Raw genomic sequence first — 26,138 nt, forward strand, 5'->3', positions numbered from 1 at the left:
CCCTAACTTGTGGGAGTGACACGTTTTCCAGCAGCCCTAACCAGCATCCAAAGATTAGATAGGTGTTTTCATCACCAAATTATTGGAATACACAGTGTGGCATCAAGGTGAAATATTCTTATCTGGGGCTGAAATGGTTTTCTGCTCTGTTTGTTTTCCGTCTCGCATCTCTGTGACCTCATTATCCAAAAAAGGAACATTTTCCGGTCCACATCATGCTATATAACACAATATCAAAGGACTGACCTTGCTTCTTTCCCTCTTTTCAGACAGGTGAACAGTAAGTATAACTTCAAACACAGAACTCTTTTAACATTAATGTCTCCTTGTTTGTACTGTAGGTAAGATATGTTGTTGGTAATGTATTGTGCAGGATATATTGGTTAACATGGCTTTGTTGAAGTGCATGGTGGGACTTCTGGCTCTGCTTGTAGTCACCACCTGGGCCGAAGAAGAGGTGAGCGTGGCTTAGTGGCGCAACTAATTATTAATTTCATAATTGTTTAGCCACTTAAGCTAATTTTATACTTTCACACATTTTAAAAAATAGTGAAAATCGCATATTGATTTGCCTACAATGACATGCCCAAACAAAGTAGGCAGTAGGGATGCCAGTGTGAAAGTAGTTAATCTATTCTACAGTATTCAATTTAGACCATAACATTTTGATTAAATAAAAAAAATATTCAAAATCTCATTAGGACAAAGTTTCAATCTCATTAGAAATGTAGATCAATTAATCAAATCAATTAACCCCTAGAGGGGTCTAATGGCTGTTATTCTAGGATCCATCTAAATAGATGCTGTTCAAACGCACAAACAAACTAGTTGTTTGTTTGTTTATGTATCTATTCTAACTGGCCTATTTGTTTCCTTATGTATCTACATATGTATGACATCTGGTGAACTCCCACTCATGTAAGTTCAAGTGTTTTTCCCCCTCATCTAAATTCAGTATACTGAATTAATGAAATGCACAATACCATAATTATGCAATTACAAAACCACTACTGTGTTTTTATGCTTATTATAGTATAACATACATAACATATATTCATATTTATCATGTTTTCATGTTCTTTGTAGGTCTCAAGGCTCTGACTGTCTCTGAGCGGATTGAGAGAGCCAACAGGGATATTGGTAAGACATTTTACTGTTAAACCAACAAAGCAAACATTCTGTTGAAATGTATTTGTAATTTTGTATCCATGTCAGATGGATTGTTTTCATTGGGAATCACATCTCAAATGTAGTTTAAGAGTGCAACTAATGTAACAGTGTAAAACGACATCTAAGCGTTGTATGCAGCTAGAAACATAAAACCTGAACATGACAAAAGCTCATCAGACAGAAATGCAAAAGCTACTCATGTTGAATGCTCTTGTGTTTTTGTCACAGTTCGCGGTCCTGGTGATCCATATTTGGAGGATGATGTTGCCTATGCCTCTGAAGCTGAGAGGAACGCTGATCCATGCACTTCTAGAGGCTGCATGTGGCCCAAGTCCAGCGATGGCAAGGTCTATGTGCCTTACGTAATTTCTAGAACGTTCTGTAAGTACTAAGTAGTAACTACCACACATTAATCATACATTTAAAGCAGTGATTCTCAACCTTTTTCATTTCAAGCACCGCCATTCTGTGTTCATTGTCTCCGCCAGGCCGAAAGGCATGGCGAGAGAGTATGTTTTACCCCCTGTCGTCCGTCCGTGTGTCTGTCCGTCTGTCCGTGTGTCCATCTGTCTGTGACCAGCTAATCTCCGGCACCGTTGGCCCGGTCGCTGCGAAACTGTGCACACACACTCCCTGGATGCCAGTTCAGAACCTCTGCCCCAATTTTTTTACATGGCCCCCCCTGTTATAGCGCCACCAGGAGGCCGATTTGTGCAAAAGCCATTTTTTATATTACTCAAACAGATTTTATCCAAACATCACACAAATCAGTACACAGTATCTCTATAGTCATGTGATCAACACAGATCTGTTTGATTTTCCATATTCCATCCTGGTTGGCTAAGGTTGGCTACCAAAGTTTGCAGGATTGGTCCGTTTTGAACTAAATGCCTCAAATCATGAACGCAGCTTGCAATTTCCGTGAAATTTCACACGCACATCCCACTAGGCCGAGGAAGAAATGCCACTTGAAAATGATCAAATAAGCCTCATGGTGGCGCTATAAAAGGCCGATTTGCATTTTTAACTATAAATGCACCGATCTGCGTGAAACTTTGCACGCATACTCCCTAGAGGCCAAGAAAAACATCTGCCCTGCATTTTTCACATTAGCCTTTTATAGCGCCACCAGGAGGCCAACTTATGTAAAACACATTTTTTTAGATTAAGCCTTCAGATTTTATCCAAATTTCACGCAAATCGGTACACATGATCTCTATAGTCATGTGATCAAGATGGATCTGTTTGATTTTTCATATTCCATCCTGATTGGCTAACATTGACATCTAAAGTTTACAGGAGTGGCCCGTTTTCAACAAAATGCCGCAAATCATGAACGCAGCGTCCGATTGCAGTGAACTTTGCACGCACGTTTGCGCTACGTTGAAGAACAAACGCCACCCTTTAAACATTGCCCTATTGTTTAAAGGGTGGAGGCCGATTTTCTTCTTTATATTACTCATACAAATTTTGTCCAAACATCATGCAAATCAGTACACATTATCTCTATAGTCAAGTGATCAAGATGGTTCTGTCCGATTTTTTATATTCCATCCTGATTGGCGAATTCCGAACATTGCTGGCCCACAATAATGTACCTGACCTGGCGGAGACCTGTGCTCCGAGGAGCAGTTTTTCTAGTTTAACTCTGAAGTGTGCACCTAATGGACACATGGCTCTTATAGAGACAGACCCGTAAATGCATCAGTACTATCAGCCAATAATCACCTTGTTGACTGCCATCGGTATATCTGCAAATAAGATGGCATTCATCGATGCCAGTGGCCATGTGGCCATGTGGCCGATTGCATCCCCAAGTTATTCGTTTTTTTGTAACCATTATAAAGTACCGTATTTCCATTCATTTGTACTTGCAGCCCACCGTGAGGTGGCCATCATTTGGCGCGGCCTGGAGTCCTATCATGAGGTTTCCTGCATTCGCTTCGTCAAACGCACCACTGAGAGAGACTATGTGAACATCCAGTCACTCAATGGGTACGGACAGAGTTCATAATACACACAAAATAATTTGATTGTCATCTCCATCTGATCTTTTTATTGTAGACAAGAATTTAGAAAGAAATTCAAACGTCCATGATTTATTAACTGCACACTGAACATTGACTCAATTATTCATGTAAGTTCAATATCATTAATAACTCATTAATAAAAATAATAAACAAACACAAACTCCAAAATTAAAGCTATTTAATTTTTGCTATTTTAGAATTTCGTTTTTTCTGAGCTTTTCATCTGTTATGACATGCCCAAAATAGGGATGATGCTAGGTTGACAGTACTTGGTAAAATGGTCTTTTATATACAGTATGGTCAAAGCTGTGAATAGACAATGGCATGTATTGACTCGTTAATGTTCCTTTTAATTGTCCTAGATGCTGGTCCTGGATTGGTCGCCTTGGCAATGCACAGGATGTGTCCCTGTCCCGTTCAGGTTGTATCTACCACAACACCGTGCAGCATGAGCTGCTCCACGCCCTGGGCTTCCATCATGAGCAGAAACGTGCCGACCGCGACCAGTACATGCGTGTCTATCTGGAGAATGTCACTCCAGGTGGGCCCACATATGAAGTTCCCTGTATACAGTACAGATCCATGTCATACATACACACACACACACACACACACACACACACACACACACACACACACACACACACACACACACACACACACACACACACACACACACACACACACACACAGAATTTATTGCAAGAAGGATGTAGAATCCCTCTGTCATAATGCAGTATGTATGTTACTCAATACCCATACATTAGAGTACTGTATGTCTTCATATTGAACATGAAAACTGGTCCCATAATTGAAAGGTCTCAGGTTTGATCTCCACAACAGGTAATGTATCACTCAATAGCCATGTTAGCCATCCTTTGTTCTTGAAATGTGCATCAGAATCCACAGCTCAAATACATATGGAATGTTTTTTCTGTCTGATTTGTTTTCAGGAATGGAGCACAACTTTGACATGATCCATACTCTGACCCAGGGCACGTCCTATGACTACAACTCTGTCATGCAGTACAGCAAGTAGGTTTCAAAAGGCTATGCTTTACTTCAATGGCTACATAGATCACTACCGTTGTGAATGAAATGAGATTTGACTCTGGAAACAATAACGGCGTATATGTCATGATATATAAATCTAACAATAAATCCTGCAAATAAGGTTGAATTTATGCACTGACTCCTAGTTGCTCTTCTGAAGAAAATAAAGTTTTAATCATGCATTCATTTGACATAGTGTTTTGTCAAACATTTCCTGGTTTCAGTAAATAAGACTGTTTGACATTTTGTTTCCAAATAGACATACAAGTACAATGTGTGGTTTCAGGTATGCCTTCTCTGGTAACGGCCATCCCACCCTGGAGGCCTACCCTGACCCCTCTGTTCAGTTTGGCACAGCCTCTGAGATGAGCCAGACAGACATTATCAGACTCAACAACCTGTACGAGTGCTGAACACTCCTGCTGGGTAAAAAGTAAGAAAAGAAAATACATTTAACCAATTTCACATTACATTTCCCATGAATAATGGCTGCCAATAAGAATGAAGTGGCAGCCAAGAAGTTAACTTATTTATTTTTTTAAATGCATAAGATGGGCAAATGGACCATACTGTATGATTAGATGTAATCCCAAATTAAACAACAAAATCTGCAGTGTTAATTTAAAGGGACACTTCACCCCAAAAAAACTTTGTTTCAATGGATTAGTCACCCCATGGAGACTTGAATTCATGGATATCTCTGTTGTGTCTCCTACCGGAACCGCTGCCTACCGGTCCGCTGGTCATCAAATTATTGTCTTAGGAATGAGACAAAAACAAAAAAATATCCATGAATTCAAGTTTCCATGGGGTGACTAATCCATTGAAACAACGTTTTTTTTGGGGTGAAGTGTCCCTTTAAGTAGTGTAAAATATGTCCCTTATGTAAATTGTCACACTCTCAGACTTAAATCGTATGAATGTTTTGGTTTTCTTTTCTCTTCAGATGTTTTTTCTCTATTTTGGATGTGCGTATTTTATTCGTTTTATTACTGGGTAATGACAGATGCAACCAGCTGGGAAAGGTTGTAAGCATGGGGAAATGATAACTTTGAAAATGATACTTTAAGAAACGTTGTACTTTTCAGAGTATCGGCCTTTGGAAACTATATTGCACCTGGTTTTTGTATCTCTGTGTTCAATAAGAGACCTTTATTCATTGTATTGTGAATCTCACACTTGTTTAGCAAGACGGTTATGAGAGAGATTACAGCCCACAGGCCTCAGTTCTTATCTTATGCATTCAGCATTGCTCAAAGGCTGCTGAAAATGTCCTCCCCAGAGGAGAGCTGTTTAGACCCTTGGCATGAGAACGTCTCTCTCAGGTTTGCAATCATTATTATTAAAAATCCACAGACAAGTTGTTGTGGCCACTTTTTATTCATTCATCTCACACTTGAGTAACGGATAACATTTTCAGAACATATTGTCCACTACAGGTTTACAGCTGCAAAGCAGTGGGTGAAATACATTTTCATATGAGAACAACTCCTGCTTTAAACTCATTATGTAGACTCACCATATTATTATTATAGACAAGAACCCAGAAATTAGTCCATCAAAGGTGATCGACAGATCTACTGGTGCTGGTTGAGCATATATTGTAGCTTCAAAATGTGTTGATATTCACCTCTAATATAATTGTATGTTTCTGTTTTCACACAGGTGACTGAGACAGTGCAGGGAAAATTACACATCCAATCAACTTGGATGGTTTAATCCTGTGGGTGATTTCTTCACTTTAATGTGTTCTAAGATGCTGATCGTAACATCAATAAACTTCATCTAGCCATTTACCTACGTGTTCCTTGTTTGTATGTGCACTTTGACGGCCCTAGCTGTCTGTACTGCCTGATATTGTTGATCTGTATGCCTCTCTAGTTGCATTCCAATTCCATAATATATTCTAATTGTCTCCGCCAGGCCGAAAGGCACGGCGAGAGAGTATGTTTTGCCCCCTGTCCGTCCTTCTATGTGTCCGTCCGTCCGTGTGTGTGTGTGTGTGTATGTGTGTGTGTGTGTGTGTGTGTGTGTGTGTGTGTGTGTGTGTGTGTGTGTGTGTGTGTGTGTGTGTGTGTGTGTGTGTGTGTGTGTGTGTGTGTGTGTGTGTGTCATTCTGCCTGTGTACAGCTAATCTCCGGCACCGTTGGCTTGATCGCAGCGAAACTGAGCACACACTCCCTGGATGCCACAGCAGTTTTATATGTAAAAACACGAATAGCGCCACCATGAGGCTGATTAAAACATTTTCAAGTGGCATTTCTTCCCCCGATATTGCACGCCGTGTTCAAGATGTGAGACATTTTGTTCAAAACGTAACTCTCCTGTAAACTCCTGAAGCCAATTTTAGCCAATCAGGGTGGAATATGAAATATCCGGCCTAGCGGAGACATTAAAGCAGAGCAGAAAACTAGTCCTAGAAATGTAATTTAAAGAAATGGCTGTATTCATGTTATATTGCCTTTGATGGAGGTTCTCTAGCAAAACAAAAATGAGCAGGTCCACTAGTGTAATTGTTTAAGTGCCTTGCACAATGACACATTGAGAGAGCAGAATGGAAGCATGCTTCCCACTCGTTGATTACGAATTCTCTTAGTCAAGCAGCTGCCCTGAGACCATGCATTCACACAAGATTAGAAAGGAATTTTCTCCTTATTTGTTAACTTTATATGGGAATACACAGAGAGGCATCAAGGTGAAATATTCTTATCTGGTGCTGAAATGTTTTTCTGCTCTATTTGTTTTCCGTCTCGCATGTTTTCCAAAAAAAGACAGTTTTCCAGTCCACATCATACTATATAACACAATATCAAAGGATTGACCTTGCTTCTTTCCCTCCTTTCAGACAGGTGAACAGTAAGTATGACTTCAAACACAGAACTCTTTTAACATTAATGTCTCCTTGTTTGTACTGTAGGAAGATATGTTGACGGTAATTTATTGTATTGCTGCAGGATATATTGGTTAACATGGCTTTGTTGAAGTGCATGGTGGGACTTCTGGCTCTGCTTGTAGTCTCCACCTGGGCTGAAGAAGAGGTGAGCGTGGCTTAGTGGCGCAACTAATTATTAATTTCATAATTGTTTAGCCACTTAAGCCCTATTTTATACTTTCACACATTTTCAAAAATAGCGAAAGTCGCACATTGATTTGCTTACAATGACATGCCCAAACAAAGCAGGCAGTGGGGATGCCAGTGTGAAAGTGTTTTTTCTACGCTATTCAATTTAGACCATAAAATGATGATAAAATAAAACATAGGACAAACTTTCACATTTTGGTGAATCTCAATAGAAATGTAGGTCAATTAATCGAAGAGGGGTCTACTGGCTGTTATTCTAGGATCCATCTAGATGCTGTTCAAACACACAAACAAACTAGTTGTTTGTTTGTTTGTTTATTTATTTTAACTGGCCTATTTTTTCCTTATGTATCTGTATGACATCTGGTGAACTCCCACTCATGTAAGTTCAAGTGTTTTTTTCCCCTCATCTTAATGAAATGCACCATACCATAATTATGCAATTACAAAACCACTACTGTGTTTTTATGCTTATTATAGTATAAAATACATAATATATTATATATTCATATTTATCATATATGGGTCTCAAGGCTCTGACTGTCTCTGAGCGGATTGAGAGAGCCAACAGGGATATCGGTAAAACATTTTACAGTTGAACCAACAAAGCAAACATTCTGTTGAAATGTATTTGTAATTTTGTATCCATGTCAGATGGATTGTTTTCACTGGGAATCACATCTCAAATGTAGTTTAAGAGTGCAAATAATGCAACAGTGTAAAACGACATCGAACTAAGTGTTGTATGCAGCTAGAAACATAAAACCTGAACATGACAAAAGCTCATCAGACAGAAATGCAAAAGCTACTCATGTTGAATGCTCTTGTGTTTTTGTCACAGTTCGCGGCCCTGGTGATCCATATCTGGAGGATGACGTTGCCTATGCCTCTGAAGCTGAGAGGAACGCTGATCCATGCACTTCTAGAGGCTGCATGTGGCCCAAGTCTGGCGGTGGAAAGGTCTATGTGCCTTTCGTAATTTCTGGAACGTTCTGTAAGTAGTAACTACTACACATTAATCATACATTTAAAGCAGTGGTCCTCAACCTTTTTCATTTCAAGCACCGCCATTCTGTGTTCATTTAACTCTGAAGTGTACACCTAATGGACACATGCCTGTTAGAGACAGACCCGTAAATGCATCAGTATCGGCCAATAATCACCTTGTTGACTGCCATCGGTATATCTGCAAATAAGATGGCATTCACCGATGCCAGTGGCCATGTGGCCGATTGCAGCTCCAACTTTAAATGCAAAGTTGACAATATTTTGGAAGTCTTTGTTACGACAACATGATAACTAAGCCTGCTAGGTCATGTTTATGACAGGTGTTACTGTTGTCAGTAAAGTGTTCCCATCATAGACAATCAGGAATCAATCTTCCTTTTGTGACCTAATGCAGTAACTAGAAACAACCACCAGGTGTCTCATTCATCCAGTCTATGAAGAGCAGAGGATTTCTGACGCTGTCTGAGGGCCAGAAGATGCTTTTAGAACATCAATCACCGTCACTAAAATACATGTAGCATAATACTGTTACAATATATGGATGGAAATATGGATATCAAGTACTCAGATCTTTTACTGAAGTAAAAGTATTACTACTGCAATACAGAAATACTATGTTGCAAGTAACAGGCCTGTATTCACAATATACAATGTTGTCCTTGGCCTCAGCAATGAGCTTGTCCTTTAGTTCCTTGGACATCTGAGGGTAGAGGAACTGTTTGAGGGCTCTCTCTCTATGGTCAAGGTCCACTGGTGCCTGAATGAACCCCTGCAGAAGAACTGTTTGATCTCATCTAAGTATGTCTGGTCACCAGGACGCCCTTTGACACCAATCATATCAATACAGATGTCTATGTTGAGCAGCCCCTCCTCCTCAGACAAGCACATCTTGAGGAACTCATCCCCGTTCAGCTCTTTCACAGGCTTATTCTTCAGGTACTTGAAAACGTAGGCAAAGTGAGCCTTGTCTCTGTTGACCTTCGCCCTCTCCTGGAACGTCTGCCTGAGAACTTGTCGAACTAGGGGCTCCCTGGCGATCTGCATGGCCACCATGTACCTTGTAGCTTCAAGCACTGCCTCAGGAGTGGTGAACTGATTGCAGACATAATCTTTGGCCAGCTTCACAGGTTCATCTGGGAACTGCTGCGTCTCGTGGTGCTGGTAGCGGTGTCGCAAATTTTCTCCGAACTGCTCTGGTGTCAAGCCAAATTCTTTGGCCAAGCCATGAAGCCCCACTCTCCCCCCACGCTCTTGCTGCTGTCAGCCACAACGTGAGCAAAGTCAAAGTCCCCACCAAAGGTCTCCTGGGCCTCCAGCAGGGCTGCATCAACCCTCTTCTTACTGGTGAGGGGTTGGTCGCCATCGTCCACAATGAAGTCGTCTAGGTCGGACTCCTCCTCCTCCTCCTGCTCCTCCTGCTCCTCCTCCTGCTCCTCCTGCTCCTCCTCCTGCTCCTCCTCGTCATCACCGTGCTGAAGAGGCATATCAACGATCTCTTCCTCCTCCAGCTCGCCCTCACCATCCCTGTCACCACTGAAGATCTCATCTGCGATCTGTTTCTTCAGATCATTGGATGGTGATGAGGATGAGGACAATGACCTCTTCCTCACTGTCTCCTCCTCCATGAAAACATCAATGATGTGGCTCCCTACAGGATGAGAAACCATGAAACTACAAGCAGTGGTGGATACAAGTACTCAATTTCTTTACTTAAGTAAAAATATCAATACCACAATGTAGGAAAAAAAATCATTGAGTAAAAGTACAAACGTACTGGCATCAAAATATACTTAGAGAACCAAAGTACAAGTAATCATTATGAATGGCCCACTTCACAATTTATTTTTAAAAATGGGTCTTTCTTGAAAAAAACTCACAGCGCACCGTGATGCGTTGTACATGTGAAGTTAAAATCAGGCCTTAAGTAATCAAAGGTTTTAAATAATTGTAGTTGAGTAAAAAGAACAATCTTTGTCTCTGAAATGTAGTGGAGTATAATAAATTGAAATACTCAAGTAAAACTAGGCTACCTCAAAATTGTACTTAAGTAAAGTACTTGAGTAAATGTACTTAGTTAGTTTCCACCACTGATGGAGATACAAGGTTTCTGCTCAACAACAACAATATACTGTATGTTATGTCTTTTGGGCTGTCTTCAAGAAAAAGACAATATTAACTATTAATTGAATTGTACATTCTATTGATAAAAGTACTACGGTATGGTAATTAGAGTTATTATTTACAAAGATTATTTGCAATAATTATTTGCAATGATTATTTACATTGATTAATGATGTATCCAGGGGTGGTGCAACAGGTCCTGTAATGTCGCCCTGGATGCTGGATCTTTGACTAGACAGCGGGTCAAAAAATCCTGGCCACCTGAAAAGATAGAATAAAAAGTTAGTGAAAAGGTGTGTGTGTGTGTGTGTGTGTGTGTGTGTGTGTGTGTGTGTGTGTACGTGTGTATGTGTGTACGTGTGTACGCACGCGTGAGCGCAAGCGTGTACTGTGGGTGAGAGAGAGTGACAAAGAGACTGTGTGAAAGCAAGCATGTTTGCATACATCCATAGTTCCATACACAGTCTAAATGTAACAGTGAGAGTGTAAAAGTGGGTGAGTGCGGGTCTATGTGTACAATCATTTCATAGTTTATTTGATTGTATTGAATACTTTATTAGTCAGAAATGTAAACAGCACGTGGTACAGTAAGACATTAACCAATTAAGACCGGGAACGCATCTGTGTAATTTTTTCTTTGGCTATTCAAAAACAGCACATATACAAGCTCGTAGCACTACCAGCTTGTAGATCTGCTATTTCTTTTGAAAAATCGTGAACATTTGGGCAAATCTTATATTTTTTTAAAGCGAACATTTGTAACTCAAAATCTTTGCCTCTGGGGGATTCTACAAAATGTCTTCTAAATCCCAACAAATTCTTTCATGTCAAGGGCCCCCAAAATGATATGCATTTGGCCGCAGACCCCCATCTCAAAATATGTTGTTCCAGGGACCCCCAGAAGCAAAGATTTGAGTTAAAAATGTTTGCTTTAAAAAAATATGCAAAAATGTGCACACATTTTATATGATTTTTCAAAAAATAGCAGATCTACAAGCTCACAGCGTGGCACTCGGTGCCACGCTATGAGCTTGTAGATCTGCTAATTTGAATAAGCGCAAATAAATAAAAGGAAGTATTGTGCTGTGTACTCGAGTGTGTGTATGGCTTACGTTGGGACAGCTGGTCCATCTCAAGCCCTTGGAGGGTGATGTCAGCGTACCAGTCGAAGGGAAAGCGTCCAAACAAGGTGGCGTACGTCACCACTCCGAGCTGCCACACGGTGAAGGGGACTGCCCTGTAGCGCGGCGGCCCATCTCCGTAGAATTCTGGAGGGAGGTATTCCCTGGTTCCTAGAATCCACACAGAGAGAAAGAAAGGGTAAGAGCAAGCGAGACCTAACAAGCAGGCATTGTATAACCTTATGTTATGCACCGTACAATGTCCAGAGCAGACAGAGGCAGAAATAGTCAAACAAAGAATATTGTGGGAGGGAAGCCAGTCTGTGTTTTTTGTCACTGCACTAGCAACTCCTACAGGTTGATCAAGAAGGACTCCTGTCCAGCAGACATGTTGAACTGTGAGGAATAGGGTGGTTCCTCCACACACACTACGTCCTCCCGGTGAAGCTTCTCACTGGCACGTGAAAAGAAGCGGCATGCTTCAGAAATTTCTACTTTCTATGAATTGATTACAAAGGACCCCAATGGAAACAAGCCATAGTGCTTTCTTGGGTTTCAAATACTCTTAGCAGATCTTGTATTGAACTGTACTTTCCTGTGCTTATTTTTTTGTTGCAAACTGCTAATAAAGTATTCAATCAAAAAAGGCGATTCCATGTGTATAATAGGAGGAGGTGCGATATCATCCCTGGGACCAACCAGTCCAACAAACAACCAGTAGGGGTCAGCAGTGACAAGATTACACACAAGTAAGTGTGTGTGGGGATATCAGGGAAGTGCCATAACGACTATATTGGCAGATAATGGGGAAAGTTGGCACAAAAAAAAGAAAAAGACAAAACAATATTGTACCAGCGACGTCGGTATATTCCTCATCTGTCTGGGCACAGCTACAGCCAAAGTCAATGATCCTGACTACTGGACCCTGAGAGCCTGTCTTCACTACGATGTTCTCCAGCTTGATGTCCCTGTGAAAAACACCTTTATGCTGGAGTTCCATCAGTGCGTCCACCAGCTGCTTTATTATGGCCTGAGAGAGAGAGAGAGAGAGAGACACAGGGCCAGGGGATATGACAGAGAAAGACATGTTATAGGACTGTTGGACTGCTGTCATGACCTAGATTGATCTATTGAAAGGACATAGTACCCCCCAACACACACACACACACACACACACACACACACACACACACACACACACACACACACACACACACACACACACACACACACACACACACACACACACGGTTCTGCAAAGCAGTGTTCTTTTTTTAAATCTAATTATCTACAGGGCCTACTGGTAGTCAAGGGCCGCTGGGCCATCCATCCATCCATCCTCTTACCTTAGCCTCATGCTCCGGCAGGCTGCCTCCTCTTTCCATGACGTAGTTCAACAGGTCCAAGGAGGGGACGGGTCTCTCCAGGACCAGGACCACCTGCTGACCCAGGTCAACCCAGTCCAGCAGGGTGACGGCTGCAGACTGACCAACAGAGGTCCCTGCTACCTGTCTCTGCAGCAACACCTCCATGGGAATCCTGAGCAGGTTCCCGTTCACAGTCTGAAGTCACAGTAACAAAGACTCTTTTACATAATTATCTACTAGTATATTTTATATGTTTTACTGTAAAGGTGCATTAACTAACAATGGCCATGACAGTGACTGGTTTCAGGTAAATGTATTGTCTAGAATAGATTCTACCACATAATATGGGGAGAGACACTATATTATAGAGAGAAGAACTGGTGAACATTTCAAACAACTAAAAACAACTCACCACTACTGTGAAGGTCACCTTCTCCTTTGGGATGTACTTTATCACCACCTTGAGGAGAGAGACACAAATATATCAATCATGGCTTCATCGATGATAGGTCAATAAATAAGGTGTGTGTGTGTGTGTGTGTGTGTGTGTGTGTGTGTGTGTGTGTGTGTGTGTGTGTGTGTGTGTGTGTGTGTGTGTGTGTGTGTGTGTGTGTGTGTGTGTGTGTGTGTGTGTGTGTGTGTGTGTGTGATCTTTACCGGTAGGCTGTCAGCTCTACGGTAGCCTCCAAAGACGGTCCCTTCCTCCAAAGGCTCTTGTTGGACATATTTATATGTCAAACATATATCTAAAAGAGCTAAACAGACAGAAAAATACAAGTTTAATCAATCAATCTCTCTATCTATCTACATTATATGGGCTACCTGACACTATCAATTATTTTCTTATTCTGTCGATTACTTTCTCGATGAATCAAATCGTGTTTTTTGCGCACAGCGGTGTCCTGCGAAAATGGTGAAAATAACAGATCTACAAGCTCATAACACATCACAATGTGAGGTGTTACGAGCTTGTAGATAGATTTTTTATCTTCTTTTGAAACGTTTAACCTATAAGTACATGCCCAAAATAGGGATCGATTATTAATAGATTATCTTATTAAAGTATCCATTATCGACTTTTTTTATACAAGCGATTACTTGGATTAAGTGTTGTGCGCTTACATTCTATACTGCATAGCTTACCTTTAATGGAAGTATCCATCTCTGGATATATGGAGTCTGGGCTGTGGCTGTGGGAGGATGACCGCCCCGATGCCCATGATGAGGACGATGAGGACGACAATGAGCTGTAGCCTTGGGAGAAAGACTGGGAGGACGAAGATGAGGACAATGTCCTCTTCCTCTCGCACTTCCTCCTCTCTGTCTCCTCCAGAACTCCTCCAGAACTAACTACAGGATGAGAAACATGAAACCATGATGAGCTTTTACTGCATTTTAAAACTAACAACAATATAATCCAAATGGACCCTTACAGGTCTGTAACTCTGAGAGTGTACAAATGGAACCAAATGGACCCTTACAGGTCTGTAACTCTGAGAGTGTACAAATGGAACCAAATGGACCAGTAGGGTCCTTGAAGTTAAATACGTTTGAGAAGCACGGATCTAGGAATACATAGAAATTCCAATTATAATTGTTAAATTGCAGCTACAACTTGGTAAAATAATAACGGAAAGAGTACAGTAAGAGTATAAAACAGTAGTGCAACATCAACTGAAAGAAACATTAAAAATATCTATCTAAGATGTTATGTAATAAATCATATGAAAACTGTAGCAGTGCAGAATAGCAGGCAAATTTAGGAAGATTAAAGAAATAATGTATTCAAAATGTTTTAACAAAAAGAAAAAAAAATAAGCCTGGTGGAAGGAATAGGTTATCACCTATTTCGAAATTGCACAAATATAATAACATCTCACCAGTGAAGGAAGGCTGGAAGATGGTGGCAGACAGCAACGTCGTCTCATTGTCCTCAGAGGGTTTGCTAGGTTTCCCCCCACAGCGGCCGTGGTCCAGTGTGAGAGGTCGCAGGTCACCGGTGGGTTCTGGCAAGGTGGAGTCTGTGTCCACGGTGGTGCTCTCCTGAGTGTACAGTAGAATGAGTAGATTGAGAGATAACATTTTTGTTAGTCGTGTTCTTAAAAAGAGCCCTACAGATGATAAACAAGTGAAATATCATGTTAATTCTGTTTCAGTTAGTTCTTCAGAGGATGGTCGAGTTCACTCTGAAGAAACAGGATTATTAGGTTTGTTGCTCATAAACACTTTTACACAACAAAGCAGTATGATGCAAAAGAAAATGTCCCCAAGGGGTACCTGGTGGTTCAGACAGCATGTCCATGCCTTGCGAATCCCACGGATCCGCTTTCCAATCCACTGTGCAACTTTAGCAAGCCTTTTCTTGCTCCGTCCTCCTGGTCTCTCCTCTCGCTGTCCTCCAGGCATCTCCTCTCTCTGCTCTAGGATCTAAATAAAGGATAAAAATTACAAAAAATAAACCCCAACAGCTCATGCAACCTAAGTAGGAAAGTTCAGTTCAAGTCCTTATGGTGTTAAATGTATTACATTATTTCAATTTGAATGTTAAAACATTGTAAATCGTACAAAATTAGGATTGACACAGTATTTAAAAACCTAGAAGTCCCACTAATGAAACGTCTCTGTTGGGTTGGTTCAAAACTGTTACTTTTCAGGATTCTAATTAGAAAATCGCAAAAGCAGCAGATCTACAAGCTCAAAACACGTTGCTTTGTGCCGTGTTTCGAGCTTGTAGATCTGCTACTTTTGATGCTTTTGTGTGACGCTGTAGTATTGTGAAGTGAGGATTTAATTTAAGAAAAAAAAAAAGTTAGAATATGGAGATAAGAGGTTTCTACCCGACAGCAACGAAAAGCAAAGCAAGCAAATACATACAAAACGTAGAACATTCATATTAAAGTGCAACACTGTACCCTTACATGCATGTCTGGAACGTTGTCCGCGAGGAACTGTGCACACCTATCACACAAACAAGTACAAAAAGTCATTGATTAGACAAATATTAACCGATCTAAATTTTTGTAATCAAATGAGTTAGTGATGTATCATGTAAACATTTGTTAAATATACTACAACTTTATATATATCATGAAATAAAAAAAAGTTTTTTGGGTAAATATTTATTTTAAACAAATAACAGGTGATTATCATTAAATTACAACCATGGCCAATAAGCTGCCCTAATAGCATATACTTCAATAATATTTAGCAGAAATAGCATCTAACTGTGAGCTTGTAGATCGGCTATTTTTAGTGACAAGATTTGGTGTAGACTCTAGACTTTTCCCCCTCTACACTGTAGAAGTACTCTGTTACAACAAATTTACTTGAGTAATAGTATTAAAGTATTGGTATCGAAATGTACTCAAAGTACCAGTAGAAAGTACTCATTATGCAGAATGTTTTCAAATGTATAATTAATAATATCAAAAACATATTTTGAAAATAACTGATCTAAAAGCTCACAATGCATCACATCGCGACACATTGTGAGCTTGTAGATCGGCTATTTTCAAATGGCCAAAATGTATATAGGGCTGAAGTGGTTACTATTATATTTTGTAATAATCAAAATCTACAAAGTAACAAGTAACTAAAGTTTTCAAATAATTGTAGTGGAGTAAAAGCACAATATTTGCCTCTGAGATGTAGTGGAGTAGAAGTAAAAGTATTGAAAATTGGAAATATTCCAGTAAAGTAAAAAATACCTCAAAGTTTTACGTAAGTGTATAGCCCCATTTGGAACCTCTCCCTTGGAGCTAAATAGCGGAGGGAGAGGATCCGATTGGAGCTATTAAGTACAGTACTTGAGTAAATGTACTTAGTTACTTTACACCACTGGTTGCAACAGAATATTTCTACATTTATATTATTTGTATTACTACTTTTACTAAAGTCAATCAAATCTGAGTACGCCTGTTTCTCCCACCACTGAATTAAACATCTTGAACTGCTGGTACGTGGTACAACGGTGTCCTGTGCAAAAAAAAAGAGAACAGGTCTAAAAGCTAAGCCCATACTACAGGTTGTTAGCTTGTAGATCTGTTCTTTTTCACATGAATGACAACAGCTAGCGTTCCGTTGATACATTCAATTGATTCAAACAAAAACAAGCTACAATCAGACGTTTATAATGTAACTAGTACAATTATATGTTGTAGTGAAAAGATAGTCTGTTAAAATGACATATCCCCCTGTTGAGAACGATATTTTTTTTAAATCAACGTTGTTGATTAAAAAAAAGACGTTATAACGTCTACAAACAAGCTTTTTCTGACAAGCATATGGTAGCTTCTAGACGTTAAGATGATGATGACTAACGGCCACAACAATGACTGTTGTAGCTTCTAAAGACATATTAACTAACTAAACAATCAAACACACACAACAAGGCATTTTAAATAGCATAACAATTTAGGAGGAGATCTCTGATGGTTAAATCAAAGAAGAGGACCCGCACACTGTCAGAAAAATCGTTAGACCTTCATCAGTAGTCCTGAAGAATGTCTAAGCGACCGAAACGTCGAATAAAAAGCTACATTTTAAGCATTTTAAGCTAATAAAAAGCTTTTTATTCGACGTTTCGGTCGTTAGACCTTCTTCAGGACTCCTGATGAAAGCTTGGTCAGCTTCATCAGTCCTGAAACAGCCGAAACGTCGAATGAAAAGCTACATTTTTGCAAGTTTCTGACAGTGTGCGGGTCCTCTTCTTTGATTTAACCGTCAGAGATCTCCTAAATTGTGCATGTTTTACTTACACACCTGTCGCCAACCTTTGGCTTTGAGGTGTGTGTCGGCCTCGTTTACAAAAAATAGCATAACAGTGACATTTCCCCTTAACCCCAAGACCCGAGCATCATCAAACTGAACTCACCTAGTTGTCATTGAAAGTTAGAAATGAAGAAAGGCTGGAAAAAAGAAAGTGAACACCAAAAAGCCCAAAAAAATCTGGTAGTTGGTGAAATAAATCCGTTGTGCGTTGTCGGTTGTCTGTTGTCCGTTGTCCGTTGTCCGTGGTTCGTTGTTCGTTGTCCGTTGAGAAGATGTGTCTCGCAGGTGGAGATGCAGCCGATCGAAGTCAATGTCACAGAGCATCTGTGGGTTGTTCGCGCTGCGGGACATTTAAACTCGGTGTCTTGCGCGAGCTGCGCGTCCATTGGTCAGCGTTCATAACAGCTCCTACGTCACATGTGCGTTCTGTTCCCGTGTCTCGCGAGAATGGTCTGAACTGGCAAACGACGCCCTGGCCGTTTTTCATTGGCTGCACGAAAGCACCGTAAGCCAATGAGAACAGCGTGTTTAGAAACTGCGTAGGCCGATGGACGATCCTTGTACCCAAGAGGACGGACAGGTGTCCGTTTTGATGTTTTTTCAAATCAAAGCAACTTTTCATGAACGTCACGAAAAGTACAAGCCTGGGATGAAGATTACTCGTTAGTCGTTACAGTCAGTGTTGCCAGATTCTGTGAGAGAAACAAGCAACCAGGTCTTGGAAAACCAGCCCAAAAGAAGTTACTATAATGGGCCACATCACACATGTCCACTTTAACATGTACGTTCAGCTATTTGAAAATAGCAGATCTACAAGCTCTCAAAGTGTTGCATCGCAACGCGTTGTGAGCTTGTAGATCTGCTATTTTCAAATAAAATCTTGCAGGAAATTATAATAAGCAGATCTGGCAACCCTGGTTACAGTTACAACCAGACTGTAGAGATGCAGTGAAACAGTGTTTGTAACATCATTGACCAACAGTTCTACACAACTGAGTAAGTCATTTAAATGTAATGTTACTAATCTATGCTACATTATATCAGGATTATACACTCATTATATACGTTACACACTCCTGTTTCAGTGACTGCTTGTGTTTTAAATCCATGTATCATCACCTGTCTCAAGACACATTTGGTATGTCTTGAGACAGGTTTATTGATCTTATCTTTCCTATATGTCAGATACTTTTAATCTAGGTGTGCCAAAGCTTTTAGTTGTTATTTGAATGAACAAATATATTGAGCAGTATACTGTAATGGAGATTATGGAGTAGGCCTACGTCAACATCATAGAAAAAACAACAGGCCTAACGGTAGCTCTGGTCCAGAAGGAGTCCTCCTCCTTCTAAGGCTATGGACCAGAGCCAGCCTAACAGACAAATAACTAAAATAAAAACAAAATCAAAAGAAAGCAACATTCTAGTCCATTGGTTCTCAAAGTGGGGTCAGGGGACCCCCAGGGGTACTTGAGGGGATACCAGGGGGTCCCCAGCTAAATGATTTATAGGAACCAAATGGACCCTTAAGTGTCTGTAACTCTGAGAGTGTACAAATGGAACCTAACGGGTCCATTTGGTTCCATTTGTACACTCTCAGAGTTAAATTAACATTGATTTTACAATATGAATTGGGGTCCCAGAGATAGAAATGCCATTAAATGGGGGTCCGTAGCTTAATGCATGTCAAACTAGGGGGGTCCTTAAATTACAATGATTGAGAATCACTGCTAGAGCCGTAAAAATCTTCTCTTATGGGGGTCCCTGGCTTATCTTTTCAAATGGGTGTCCGCGGGCTAATATGTGTCAATTTGGGGGTGACATGAAAACGTTTGCGACCCACTGTTCTAGTCAGACAAAGCAAAGGAGCAAACGTTAGCCTAAATAGATTGAATGTAGTATTACTTAGGCTTATCCATTTTTTTATTCTAATAACCTCTTTAAAGTTGACTTAACAAAGACTATCAACCTGTACATACTATAAGCATTTGATCTATATCAGGGGTCTTCAACAGGGGGTCCGGGACCCCTAGGGGGTCCTCAGAGTAACTACAGGGGGTCCGCCAAATCTTTGCGATAGGATTTTTCTTCTTACATTAACCACTTGAACCCTAGCATCTCATTCTGAGGAACATTAGCTGAAAATAGCAGATATACAAGCTCACAACGCCTTGCGCTGCTAGGGGGTCCTTGGGCTGAAAAACGTTAAGACCCCTGAACTATATAATGACATAATATGCAAAGCATGTTAGCTGGTTTCATGGGTTGATGGTGTCATGGTTTCTCATGTAGGGAGTCACTTTGATGTTTTCATGGAGGAGGCAGAGAGTAAGAAGAGGAAGAGGTCATCAACCTCATCATCATCCTCATCCTGTTACAATAAAGGTAAGCTACACGTTGTGAGCTTGTAGGTCTGCTATTTTTTACTGTATCTGATCTTTTTTGTTCTTTGTCATTTGTACTGTTGAATACTATGAAGCAAGTACTCCAGTACTTTAAGTCAAGTACAGATTTGACTGAGCAACTTTCACTTGTAGGCAGTGGTATAAAGTAACTAAGTACATTTACTCAAGTCCTGTACTTAAGTACAATTTTGAGGTATTTTTACTTTACTGGAGTATTTCCAATTTTCAGTAATTTTACTTCTACTCCACTACATCTCAGAGGCAAATATTATACTTTTACTCCACTACAATTATTTGGAAACTTTAGTTACTTTGTAGATTGTTTTTATTTTTATTATAAAACATACATCACTTCAGCCCTATATACATTTCGGCCATTTGAAAATAGCCGATCTGCAAGCTTCGACACATTGTGAGCTTGTAGATCTGCTATTTTTTTTTTTTAAATACATTTATACTTTTGAAAACCTGTGAAATGGGACATTCTGCTTAATGAGTACTATCTACTTTTGTACTTTTACCCAAGTCAATTTTGAATTCCGGGCTTTTACTTGTAAAAGAGTATTTCTACATTGTGGTATTGATACTTTTACTTGAAGAAATAAATAAATTTAGTACTTTCATCCACCACTGCTTGTATGTTCATGAATTCATGGTTTCTCATCCTGTAGGAGCCACATCATTGATGTTTTCATGGAGGAGGAGACAGCGAGGAAGAAGAGGTAGAGGTCATTGTCCTCATCCTTATCACCATCTTCATCCTCATCTTCATCCTCATCCAATGATCTGAAGAAACTGATCGCAGATGAGATCTTTAGCGGTGACAGGGATGGTGAGGGCGAGCTGGAGGAGGAAGAGATCGTTGATATGCCTCTTCAGCACGGTGATGACGAGGAGGAGCAGGAGGAGGAGGAGGAGGAGGAGTCCGACCTAGACGACTTCATTGTGGACGATGACGACCAACCCATCACCAGTAAGAAGAGGGTTGATGTAGGCCTGCTGGAGGCCCAGGAGACCTTTGGTGGGGACTTTGACTTTGCTCATGTTGTGGCTGACAGCAGCAAGAGCGTGTTTGAGCTGTATGAGCCCGGCGAGCTGGAGAGCAGCTACATGACCCACCAGGACAGCAAGATCCGCTCCACCGACATGCCCGAGAGGTTCCAGTGGAATCCCTGTGGAATCTGCTGAGGATGACAAGCTGGAGGAGAAAGCAGAATGGATCTTTACACATCTTCTCCACCCCAACTATTTCCAAGCAGGTATTGTATCAGCTGTAAAAACCGACCAGACATATGCACAAACGCACACACACACACACACGCGCGCACACACACACACACACACACACACACACACACACACACACACACACACACACACACACACACACACACACACACACACACACACACACACACACACACACACACACACACACACGTGTCATTGTGTGCTATACATTTTGTCTACCCAGTTGCACATCTTTGTTGATGTGAGACATGGAACGATATTACAATTCTTCATATGTAATAAAAAATAAATGGAAATGGTTAATGCACAAGACCCAATCAGGGCAACACACTATTATTCATCATATCACTACTCATACTGAATATTTTACATGATTTTTTTGTTTTGTTTTTCAAATAAGTGTTAAATAGCTCTACAGTATATTCTTAGCCTGGAATCCAGACTGATAGCTGCGATCAGCGTTTTTTTTTTTTTGTTGAGAAAAAGACAAACGTAGCGAATCAGTCTGGATTCCAGACTTCTAACAAGAGTCTCCATGTCAGTCTCTCCAGCTCTTTATTGTCTCCGCCAGGCCAAAAGGCATGGCGAGAGAGTATGTTTTGTTAGAAAATGCATGTATCCAATCAGGAGAGAGGTGTCAAGCTTAGAAAACGTGTGCTCTTATATGGCAGTTTTGAAGGAGGCTAGGACTAGGGAGTCACACCTTTTGATGGCTGTTGGTAGGGCATGGCACATTTTGGTGGCATAACAGTAGAACAAATTTAACCCCATGTGATTTTGTGCTGAATCTGGGTTGAGGGTTATAGCGCCACCAGGAGGCCGATTTGTGCAAAACCAATTTTTTTATATTACTCCTACAGATTTTATCCAAACATCACGCAAATCAGTACACAGTATCTCTATAGTCATGTGACCAACACAGATCTGTTTGATTTTCCATATTCCATCCTGGTTGGCTAAGGTTGGCTACCAAAGTTTGCAGGATTGGTCCATTTTGAACTAAATGCCTCAAATCATGAACGCAGCTTGCAATTTCCGTGAAATTTCACACGCACATCCCCACTAGGCCGAGGAAGAAATGCCACTTGAAAATGTTCAAATCAGCGTCATGGTGGCGCTATAAAAGGCCGATTTGCATTTTTAACTATAAATGCACCGATCTGCGTGAAACTTTGCACGCATACTCCCTAGAGGCCAAGGAAAAACATCTGCCCTGCATTTTTCACATTAGCCTTTTATAGCGCCACCAGGAGGCCAACTTATGTAAAACACATTTTTTTAGATTAAGCCTTCAGATTTTATCCAAATTCCACGCAAATCGGTACACATGATCTCTATAGTCATGTGATCAAGATGGATCTGTTTGATTTTTCATATTCCATCCTGATTGGCTAACATTGACATCTAAAGTTTACAGGAGTGGCCCGTTTTCAACAAAATGCCGCAAATCATGAACGCAGCGTCCGATTGCAGTGAACTTTGCACGCACGTTTGCGCTACGTTGAAGAACAAACGCCACCCTTTAAACATTGCCCTATTATAGCGCCACCAGGAGGCCGATTTTCTTTTTTATATTACTCATACAAATTTAGTCCAAACATCATGCAAATCAGTACACATTATCTCTATAGTCAAGTGATCAAGATGGTTCCGTCCGATTTTTTATATTCCATCCTGATATGGGGAATTCCGAACATTGCTGGCCCACAATAACGTACCTGACCTGGCGGAGACCTGTGCTCCGAGGAGCAGTTTTTCTAGTTTAACTCTGAAGTGTACACCTAATGGACACATGGCTCTTATAGAGACAGACCCGTAAATGCATCAGTACTATCAGCCAATAATCACCTTGTTGACTGCCATCGGTATATCTGCAAATAAGATGGCATTCATCGATGCCAGTGGCCATGTGGCCATGTGGCCGATTGCATCCCCAAGTTATTAGTTTTTTTGTAACCATTATAAAGTACCGTATTTCCATTCATTTGTACTTGCAGCCCACCGTGAGGTTTGCCATCATTTGGCGCGGCCTGGAGTCCTATCATGAGGTTTCCTGCATTCGCTTCGTCAAACGCACCACTGAGAGAGACTATGTGAACATCAAGTCACTCAATGGGTACGGACAGAGTTCATAATACACACAAAATAATTTGATTGTCATCTCCATCTGTTCTTTTTATTGTAGAAATAGTAGACAAGAATTTAGAAAGCAATTCAAACGTCCATGATTTATTAACTGCACACTGAACATTGACTCAATTATTCATGTAAGTTCAATATCATTAATAACTCATTAATACAAATAATAAACAAACACAAACTCCAAAATTAAAGCTATTTAATTTAATTTTTGCTATTTTAGAATTTCGATTTTTCTGAGCTTTTCATCTGTTATGACATGCCCAAAATAGGGATAATGCTAGGTTGACAGTACTTGGTAAAATGGTCTTTTACAGTATGGTCAAAGCTGTGAATAGACAATGGCATGTATTGACTCGTTAATGTTCCTTTTAATTGTCCTAGATGCTGGTCCTGGATTGGTCGCCTTGGCAATGCACAGGATGTGTCCCTGTCCCGTTCAGGTTGTATCTACCACAACACCGTGCAGCATGAGCTGCTCCACGCCCTGGGCTTCCATCATGAGCAGAAACGTGCCGACCGCAACCAGTACATGCGTGTCTATCTGGAGAATGTCACTCCAGGTGGGCCCACATATGAAGTTCCCTGTATACAGTACAGATCCATGTCATACATACACACACACACACACACACACACACACACACACACACACACACACACACACACACACACACACACACACACACACACACACACACACACACACACAGAATTTATTGCAAGAAGGATGTAGAATCCCTTTGTCATAATGCAGTATGTATGTTACTCAATACCCATACACAGAGTACTGTATGTCTTCATATTGAACATGAAAACTGGTCCCATAATTGAAAGGTCTCAGGTTTGATCTCCACAACAGGTAATGTATCACTCAATAGCCATGTTAGCCATCCTTTGTTCTTGAAATGTGCATCAGAATCCACAGCTCAAATACATATGGAATGTTTTTTCTGTCCGATTTGTTTTCAGGAATGGAGCACAACTTTGACATGATCCATACTCTGACCCAGGGCACGTCCTATGACTACAACTCTGTCATGCAGTACAGCAAGTAGGTTTCAAAAGGCTATGCTTTACTTCAATGGCTACATAGATCACTACCGTTGTGAATGAAATGAGATTTGACTCTGGAAACAATAACGGCGTATATGTCATGATATATAAATCTAACAATAAATCCTGCAAATAAGTTTGAATTTATGCACTGACTCCTAGTTGCTCTTCTGAAGAAAATAAAGTTTTAATCATGCATTCATTTGACATAGTGTTTTGTCAAACATTTCCTGGTTTCAGTAAATAAGACTGTTTGACATTTTGTTTCCAAATAGACATACAAGTACAATGTGTGGTTTCAGGTATGCCTTCTCTGGTAACGGCCATCCCACCCTGGAGGCCTACCCTGACCCCTCTGTTCAGTTTGGCACAGCCTCTGAGATGAGCCAGACAGACATTATCAGACTCAACAACCTGTACGAGTGCTGAACACTCCTGCTGGGTAAAAAGTAAGAAAAGAAAATACATTTAACCAATTTCACATTACATTTCCCATGAATAATGGCTGCCAATAAGAATGAAGTGGCAGCCAAGAAGTTAACTTTTTTTTTTTTTTAAATGCATAAGATGGGCAAATGGACCATACTGTATGATTAGATGTAATCCCAAATTAAACAACAAAATCTGCAGTGTTAATTTAAAGGGACACTTCACCCCAAAAAAACTTTGTTTCAATGGATTAGTCACCCCATGGAGACTTGAATTCATGGATATCTCTGTTGTGTCTCCTACCGGAACCGCTGCCTACCGGTCCGCTGGTCATCAAATTATTGTCTTAGGAATGAGACAAAAACTAAAAAATATCCATGAATTCAAGTTTCCATGGGGTGACTAATCCATTGAAACAACGTTTTTTTTGGGGTGAAGTGTCCCTTTAAGTAGTGTAAAATATGTCCCTTATGTAAATTGTCACACTCTCAGACTTAAATCGTATGAATGTTTTGGTTTTCTTTTCTCTTCAGATGTTTTTTCTCTATTTTGGATGTGCGTATTTTATTCGTTTTATTACTGGGTAATGACAGATGCAACCAGCTGGGAAAGGTTGTAAGCATGGGGAAATGATAACTTTGAAAATGATACTTTAAGAAACTTTTCAGAGTATCGGCCTTTGGAAACTATATTGCACCTGGTTTTTGTATCTCTGTGTTCAATAAGAGAACTTTATTCATTGTATTGTGAATCTCACACTTGTTTAGCAAGACGGTTATGAGAGAGATTACAGCCCACAGGCCTCAGTTCTTATCTTATGCATTCAGCATTGCTCAAAGGCTGCTGAAAATGTCCTCCCCAGAGGAGAGCTGTTTAGACCCTTGGCATGAGAACGTCTCTCTCAGGTTTGCAATCATTATTATTAAAAATCCACAGACAACTTGTTGTGGCCACTTTTTATTCATTCATCTCACACTTGAGTAACGGATAACATTTTCAGAACATATTGTCCACTACAGGTTTACAGCTGCAAAGCAGTGGGTGAAATACATTTTCATATGAGAACAGTCCTGCTTTAAACTCATTATGTAGACTCACCATATTATTATTATAGACAAGAACCCAGAAATTAGTCCA

The 26,138-nt window shown here is 40.4% G+C and overlaps 2 protein-coding genes across 2 annotated transcripts; both read left to right on the forward strand.

Annotated features, from left to right (window-relative positions):
- Positions 1-582: 582 nt before the first annotated feature.
- On the forward strand, positions 583-4,666 carry LOC308092278 (hatching enzyme 1.2-like; the record flags this gene model as incomplete). The annotated part of the gene is made up of 7 exons (XM_080438126.1): positions 583-595; positions 1,087-1,140; positions 1,399-1,551; positions 3,048-3,165; positions 3,563-3,741; positions 4,154-4,235; positions 4,540-4,666. The coding sequence occupies 7 exons, from the start codon at positions 583-585 to the stop codon at positions 4,664-4,666; spliced, it is 726 nt and encodes a 241-aa protein (XP_080294252.1).
- A 16,650-nt stretch (positions 4,667-21,316) lies between these two features.
- On the forward strand, positions 21,317-25,001 carry LOC308092279 (hatching enzyme 1.2-like; the record flags this gene model as incomplete). The annotated part of the gene is made up of 5 exons (XM_080438127.1): positions 21,317-21,385; positions 23,375-23,493; positions 23,901-24,079; positions 24,489-24,570; positions 24,875-25,001. 5 exons carry the CDS (start codon positions 21,317-21,319, stop codon positions 24,999-25,001), a joined length of 576 nt encoding a protein of 191 aa, XP_080294253.1.
- Between the last annotated feature and the right edge of the window lie 1,137 nt (positions 25,002-26,138).

Source organism: Gymnoscopelus braueri (assembly GCF_963280865.1).
Source record: "Gymnoscopelus braueri genome assembly, chromosome: 9".
Lineage (NCBI taxonomy): Eukaryota > Metazoa > Chordata > Actinopteri > Myctophiformes > Myctophidae > Gymnoscopelus > Gymnoscopelus braueri.